This window comes from Myotis daubentonii, chromosome 2, assembly GCF_963259705.1.
Source record: "Myotis daubentonii chromosome 2, mMyoDau2.1, whole genome shotgun sequence".
Lineage (NCBI taxonomy): Eukaryota > Metazoa > Chordata > Mammalia > Chiroptera > Vespertilionidae > Myotis > Myotis daubentonii.
Genome location: NC_081841.1, coordinates 102,909,202 through 102,917,400, shown reverse-complemented (window position 1 = coordinate 102,917,400; position 8,199 = coordinate 102,909,202). Strand labels below are relative to the sequence as shown.

Genomic DNA, 8,199 nt, shown 5'->3' with positions numbered 1-8,199 from the left:
ACTAATGAGAAAATAAACAAATGGGACTGCATCAAAATAAAAAGCTTCTACTCACAAAACAAAATAATAAAAAAAAACACACAAACCATCAGAATGAAAAGGGAATCCATTGTATGGGAAAACATATTTGGCAATGACGCGTCTGAGAAGAGGTTTATATCCAAAATATATAAAGTACTCATACAACTCAACAAAAGGAAGACAACCAATCCAATTGAAAAATCATCAGAAGACCTGAATAGATATTTCCCTTCAAAGAGGACATACAAATGGCTAAGAGACTTATGAAAAAAAATGCTCAAAATCACTAATCATCAGAGAAATGGAAATTAAAACCACAATAAGATATCACCTCATACCTGTCAGAATGACTAGCATCAAAAAATCAACAAACAAAAGTACTGGTGAGGATGTGGAGGAAAGATCACTGCTGGTGGGAATGCAGATTCAGTGCAGCTGCTATGGAAAACAGTATGGAGTTTTCTAAAAGAATTAAAAATGGAACTTCCATTTGAGCTAGCAATCCCACTTCTGGGAATATATCCTAAAAACTCCAAAACACCAATCAGAAATATATGCACCCCTATGTTCATAGCAGCAGTATTTATAACTAGTGCCCCGGTGCACAGGTTCGTGCACATTAAAAGGAAATTAATTAGAAGGTGGCCAGCGGGGCAGGACTGAGTGAGATGGGCCGGATATGCCCTGGAGCCAACCTCCCAGGGTCCCTTCCTGGCCGGCCACACTTGGGGTGGCACCACAGCTCAAAGGGCATCTGTGGAGTGAGCAGGTTCCCTCCGGCAGGTGGGGTCCCTCGGCCAGGCCTGCGGGGACCGAGCCAAAACTGGCTCTCTGACATCCCCCTAGGGGTCCCAGATTGCCAGAAGGTGGTTCTCAGGTAACACACCCCAGAATCGGGCTCCCTCCTCTCTGGTTCCAGTGTGCATCACCTGAGAACGCCACTGCCAAGTCACCGCAGCTTGGCAGCTCCTGTGTTGAGCGTCTGCCCCCTGGTGGTCAATGTGCATTATAGCTACCAGTCGGATGGTCGCTTTGCCTTTTATATATATAGATAACTAAGATTTGGAAATAGTCCAAGTGCCCATCAGTAGATGAATGGATAAAAAAGCTGTGGGACATATAGAAGCATGAACAGACTATTAAACCTCAGAGGGAAGGCAGGGGAGGGTGGGTGGCAAGAGATCAACCAATAAACTTGTATGCATATATGCATAACCTGTGGACTCAGACAATAGGGTAGTGAGAGCCTGAGGGCAGGAGCAGACGGGAGTGGGCTGGAAGAGGTTAAAGTGGGGGAAAAGGAGGACCTATGTAATACTTTCAGCAATAAAGATTTTTTTTTTTAAAGCTGTGGGACATTTACACTATGGAATATTATGCAGATGTAAAAAATGAGAGATCTCTTACCCTTTTGGACAGTGCTGGGGCTGACCAGCAGACTCTGAGCGACGGATGAACAGATTGCTCTGAGACACGTTTCTGTGAAAGAGAGGCTAAGACAGGGGTGGGCAAACTTTTTGACTCGAGGGCCACAATGGGTTCTTGAACTGGACCGGAGGGCCGGAACAAAAGCATGGATGGAGTGTTTGTGTGAACTAATACAAATTCAAAGTAAACATCATTACATAAAAGGGTACGGTCTTTTATTTCAATAGTTTTATTCATTTCAAACGGGCCGGATCTGGCCCGCGGGCCATAGTTTGCCCACGGCTGGGCTAAGAGATTGTTTTACTTTAGAAGTAAAAAGCAGTTCTGTTCGCCTGCCTTCATAGGCTTTCATTGTCACAACCGCTTGAACTAAAATTAACCTCTAGATTCAATCAGCAGGGTGCTTCTACAAGGTTGGGTCTTTAAAGACTAAACATTCTAGCAAAACACCCAGGGGATTGGACTTGTTTGAAAAGTCAAGGTAGGGGCTGCCACCTTTGGCAAGTTCCCCTCAGAGGCCCCCGACCTTTCGGAGAGTCCTCCTTACAGACATTCCAACCAAGTCCCATGCTTCCCCACAGGTCAGCATGGGTGGACCCAGAAAATATTATGCTAAGTGAAATAAGCCAATATGAGAAAAACAAATATCACATTATCTCACTTATTTGTGGAATCTAATGAACAAAATGAATTGACCAACAAAATAAGACCTGAAGCAGGGAGGCATGGAACAGACTGACATATTTCGATGTGGGGTTGGGGGGATGAGAAGAGATCAACCAAAGAACTTATGTACTTATATGCATAGCCCATGGACATGGGAAATAGGGTAGTGAAGACCTGGGGGGGAGGGGCAGGGGTTAGGGGCTGGGAGGAGAGAGTAAAGGGAGGGATGGGAGATATATATAACACTATCAATAATAAAAAATACATTTAAAAAATATTTAAAATTATTTTATACTCATCATAAAAGCTCTTTTATACTTATTTAAACACATTTTTCTTTAAATTATACTCTTGGCCTACATAAAAAGGAAAATCAAAGCAAACTTAGCACCCATTTATGATAACAACTCTGAGCAATGTGGAAGAGGAATCATACCTCAACATAATAAAGGTCATATGTGACAAACCCACAGCCAACATCATACTCAATAGGCAAAACTAAAAGCATTTCCCCTAAGATCATGAACAAAACAGGGATGTTTGCTTTCACCACTCTTAGTCAACACTAGAGGCCTGGTGCATGAAATTTGTGCACTCAAGGGAGTCCCTCAGCCTGGCCTGCACCCTCTCACAGTCTGGGAGCCCTTGGGGGATGTCCAACTGCCACGGAGGCTAGAGAGGCTCCCACCACAGCTGCTGCGCTTGCCAGCTGTGAGCCTGGCTTCTGGCTGAGTGGCCTCTCCCTGTGGGAGCACACTGACCACCAGGGGGCAGCTCCTGCATTGAGCATCTGCCCCCTGGTGGTCAGTGTGCATCATAGTGGCCAGTTGTTCTGCCGTTCTGTCGATTTGCATAGTACCCTTTTATTATATAGGATAGTACTGGAAGTCCTAGCCACAGCAATGGAACAAGAAAAATATTGTAAAAGGTATCCAAATTAGAAAGGAAGAAGTAAAACTGACATTATTTGCTAATGACATGATACTGTGTATGGAAAACCCTAAAGATTCCACCAAAAATTTACTGGAACTGATAAGTGAATTTAGTAAAGTGGCAAGATACATGTTAATATTCAGAAATTGGTAGCATTTTTATACACTAATAAGAAACTATCAGAAAAAGAAACTAAGAAAACAATCCCTGGGGTGGAAAACAATCATACAATATACAGGTGATGTAGTATAGCATTGTACACATGAAACCTGTATAATTTTATTAACCAGTGTCACTCCAATAAGTTCAATTTTTAAAAAATTTTAATGTGTTTAACAAAAAAGAACACAATCCTACTCACAATTGCATTAAAAAATAAGGTACCTAGCCTGGCTGGTGTGGCTCAGTGGTTTAGTGTCAACCTATGAACCAGGAGGTCACAATTCAATTCCAAGTCAGTGCACATGCCCAGGTTGCAGGCTCAAACCCCAGTGTGGGGCATGCAGGAGGCAGCTAATCAATGATTCTCTCTCATCATTGATATTTCTATCTCTCTCTCCTTCTCCATTCCTCCCTATCTATCTCTCTCTGATATTATATATATATATAGTACCTAGCCCCAGCTGGGTGGCTCAGTTGGTTGGGGTGTATTCCCTTACACCAAAAAGGTTGCACATTCAATTCCTGGTCAAGACACATAGCTAGTTTGTGGGTTCAGTTCCCAGTCAGGGCGTGTGTGAGAGACAACAATTGATGTTTCCTTCTCACATCTATGTTTCTCTCACTTTTTTCCTTCCTCTCTCTCTCTCTCTCTCTCTCTAAAAAATCAATTAAAAAAACAAAAAAAACATATCCTTAGGTGAGGATTTAAAAACAACAAAAACCCAGCCAGTGTGGCTCAGTGCTTGAGCATCAACCCATGAAACAGGCAGTCACGGTTTGATTCCTGGTCAGGGCATGAGCTGGGTTGTGGGCTTGATCCCAGTAGAGGTCATGCAGGAGGCAGCCAATCAATGTTTCTATAACTCTCTCCCTCTCCCTTCCTTTCTCTAAAATCAGTAAAAGCATCATTTTTTAAAAAAATAAAGTACTAGGAATAAATTTAACCAAGGAAATAAAAGACCTATACTCATAAAATGTGTAAGATATTGAAGAAAGGAATTAAAGAAGTTACAAATGAGTGGAAGCATGTTCATGATAGGAAGAATTAATATAATTAAAATGTCCATACTACACAAAGCAATCTATAGATTCAAGACAATTCCTATCAAAATATCAATGGTATATTTCACAGAACTAGAGCAAATAATCTAAAAACTTATATGGAACCATAACAGACCCCAAGTAGCCTCAGTAATCTTGAGAAACAACAACAAAGTTGATGGTATCATGCTACCTGATATCAAACTATACTACAACACCATAGTAATCAAAACATCATGGTACTTCCCTGCCAGTGTGGCTCAGTAGTGAGCATCAACCTATGAACCAGGAGTTCACAGTTCAGTTCTTCATCAGGTCACATGCCTGGGTTGCAGGCTCCATCCCCAGTAGGGGGTGGGCAGGAGGCAACTGTTCAATGATTCTCTCTCATTATTGATGTTTCTATCTCTCTCCCTCTCCCTTCCTCTCTGAAATCAATAAAGAAAAAAAAACCCAACATGGTTCTGGTATAAAAAACAGTCATATAGGTCAATGGAATAGAATAGAGAGCCCAGCAATAAACCCACACTTATATGGTCACCTAGAGGCCCGGTGCACAAAAATTTGTGCACTAGCGGGGGTGTGGGGTGTGTGTGGGGAGGGTGTCCCTCAGCCCCACTTGTGCCCTCTCACAGTCTGGGACCCCTCAGGAGATAACCACCTGCTGGCTTAGGCCTGCTCCCCAGGTGGCAGATGGCAGGCCGATCCCTAGGTGCCTGCCCCGCCTCCCCGGGTCGCGCACAGGGCAGGGAGGATCAGGGGGTTGGGGCACTGCCCCTGGTCAAGCACAGGGTGGGCCGATCCGGGGGTTGGGGTGTCACCCCCGGTCGCGCACAGGGCAAGGCCAATCCAGGGGTTGGGGTGTGGCCCCTGTCACGCACAGGGCGGGGCAGATCCGGGGTTGGGCCCAGCCCGGGTTGCATACAGGATGCCCAGGTGGGCCGGCAGATCGCTGCTGCCCCGCCCGGCCGCCCCGGGTCCGGTCGCACATGGGACCCCCCTCCCTGCCCAGGATCACAGATAGCAGGCCCGGATGGCAGCAGGGCAGGTGGGATGGTGCTGTCCTGCCCTGCCTGCAGTATGCAAATTAGCTTCCATCTTTGTTGGCGGTTAATTTGCATATTGCGCTGATTAGCCGATGGGCGGCATAGCGAAGGTATGATCAATTACCATGTTTGTCTATTATTAGATAGGATATTTGACAAAGGAGACAAGAACATACAATGGAGTAAAGATAGTATTCTATAAGTGGTGTTAAAAAAATTGGACAGATACGTGCAAAATAAAATGAAACTAGACCACTAACTTATGCTATAGATAAGAATAACCGGACCCCGAGTGGCGGGAGCGCACGGAGCTGGCCAAGGCAGCGCGGGCAGCGCCCTGAGCTGTCTGGCGCCTGCGGGCCCGGCCGAGCACCGGAGCCGGCGATGCCCCGGCGCCCGGGAACGCGGGCAGCGGCAGCCGCGCAGTGAGGCGGCGCCCCGGGACCCGCGACTGCCAGGAACTGTTGCCGTCACCGTGGCCACCCCCCATGGCCCACATACAGGGTCAGGGCGCCCCAGCCGCAGGGGCCGCCCCCATGGGCTCCCAGTACTGCGTGTGCAAGGTGGAGCTGTCCGTGAGTGGCCAGAAACTGCTGGACCAAGACGTCCGACCCCTTCTGCATCCTCTTCACAGAGAACAATGGCCGGTGGACTGAGTACGCCAGGACAGAAACTGCCATCAACAACCTCAACCCCGCTTTCTCCAAGAAGTTCGTCCTCGACTACCACTTTGAGGAGGTGCAGAAGCTCAAGTTCGCCCTGTTCGACCAGGACAAGTCCAGCACACAGCTGGATGAGCACGATTTCCTGGGCCAGTTCTCCTGCAACCTGGGCGTGATCGTCTCCAACAAAAAGATCACTCGGCCTCTGCTGCTGATGAATGACAAGCCTGCCAGGAAGGGCTTGATTACGATCGCTGCCCAGGAGCTGTCAGACAACCGCGTCATCACACTGAGCCTGGCGGGCAGGAAGCTGGACAAGAAGGACCTCTTCGGGAAGTCGGACCTGTTCCTCGAGTTCTACAAGCCCGGGGATGATGGCAAGTGGATGCTGGTCCAGAGGACGGAGGTGATCAAGTACACGCTGGACCCTGTGTGGAAACCGTTCACCGTGCCACTGGTGTCCCTGTGTGATGGGGACATGGAGAAGCCCATCCAGGTCATATGCTACGACTATGACAACGACGGGGGCCACGACTTCATCGGCGAGTTCCAGACCTCGGTGTCACAGATGTGTGATGCTCGCGATGGCGTTCGCTGGAGTTCGAGTGCATCAACCCCAAGAAACAGAGGAAAAAGAAGAACTATAAAAACTCGGGCATTATTATCCTGCGATCCTGCAAGATAAACCGGGACTACTCCTTCCTGGACTACATCCTGGGAGGCTGCCAGCCCATGTTCACCGTCGGGATAGACTTCACAGCCTCCAACGGGAACCCCCTTGACCCCTCCTCTCTGCACTACATCAACCCCATGGGCAGCAAAGAATACCTGTCGGCCATCTGGGCCGTGGGGCAGATCATTCAGGACTACGACAGTGATAAGATGTTTCCCGCTCTAGGGTTCGGGGCCCAGTTACCCCCAGACTGGAAGGTCTCCCATGAGTTTGCCATCAACTTCAACCCTACCAACCCCTTCTGCTCAGGCGTGGACGGCATCGCCCAGGCATACTCGGCTTGCCTGCCCCACATCCGCTTCTACGGTCCCACCAACTTCTCTCCCATCGTTAACCACGTGGCCCGGTTTGCGGCCCAGGCCACGCAGCAGCAGACTGCCACGCAATACTTCATCCTCCTCCTCATCACGGACGGCGTCATCAGTGACATGGAGGAGACACGGCACGCCGTGGTGCAGGCTTCCAAGCTGCCCATGTCCATCATCATCGTGGGCGTGGGCAACGCCGACTTCGCTGCCATGGAGTTCCTGGACAGGACAGCCGCAGGCTGCGCTCCCACACTGGGGAGGAGGCGGCCCGAGACATCGTGCAGTTTGTGCCCTTCCGAGAGTTCCGCAACGCAGCAAAAGAAACCTTGGCCAAAGCGGTGCTGGCGGAGCTGCCCCAGCAAGTTGTGCAGTATTTCAAGCATAAAAACCTGCCCCCCACCAACTCGGAGCCCGCCTGAGCCAGCCCCCAGCAGCAGCATGCGCCGGCCTCCCACCCGCCCCAGGAACCTGCACGCTCGCCCTGCTTCCTTAGGGGGGGGGCTTTTCTTTTCTTTTTTTTTTTTTAACCGATCCACTTTTATTTTTTACAATCGGACCTCCACCCCCGTGTCCCCCAGCCCAGCTGGGCTTCCTTTGTTGGAGTCGACTGGTGATGCTTCCAGGCCAAACGGGCCTCCTCTCCTCCTGTCCCCGCCACCCCTTAGTATTGAATGTACTTTGTATTATTTTTGTGGAATTATTACTGTTATTAAAGAGAATAAAATTTTTACAATCATGGAAAAAAAAAAAAGAATAAACCAAAATTGAGTACGGACTTGAATGTAGAGCCTTAGCTGGTTTGGCTCAGTGGATAGAGCATCGGACTGTGGACCAAAGCAGCCGTCGCCAACCTTTCGGACCTCACAGACCACCAGTGGTCTGCGGACCACCGGTTGGCGACCGCTGGGCCAAAGGGTCCCAGGTTCGATTCCAGTCAAGGGCATGTACTTCAGTTGCAGGCTCCTCCCCAGCCTGAGACCTGGTCAGGGCACATGCAGGAGGCAACCAATCGATGTGTTTCTCTTATATCAATATTTCTTTCTGTCTTTCCCTCTCTCTTCCACTGTCTAAAATCAATGGAGCCCTAGCTGGTTTGGCTCAGCAGACAGAGCTTCGGCCTGTGGACTGAAGGGTCCTAGTTTGGATTCCGGTCAAGGGCATATGCCTGGGTTGTAGGCTCGATCCCCAGTGTGAGGCAT

At 48.6% G+C, this 8,199-nt stretch overlaps 1 protein-coding gene across 1 annotated transcript; it reads left to right on the top strand.

Moving 5' to 3' along the window:
• Window positions 1-5,736: 5,736 nt before the first annotated feature.
• On the top strand, window positions 5,737-7,736 carry LOC132228123 (copine-2-like). Its single transcript, XM_059684045.1, is given in 4 exon segments — window positions 5,737-5,901; window positions 5,903-6,549; window positions 6,552-7,223; window positions 7,226-7,736. Coding segments are annotated over 4 exon segments (1,629 nt in total). The 5' UTR covers window positions 5,737-5,785; the 3' UTR covers window positions 7,420-7,736.
• The last annotated feature ends 463 nt before the right edge of the window (window positions 7,737-8,199 follow it).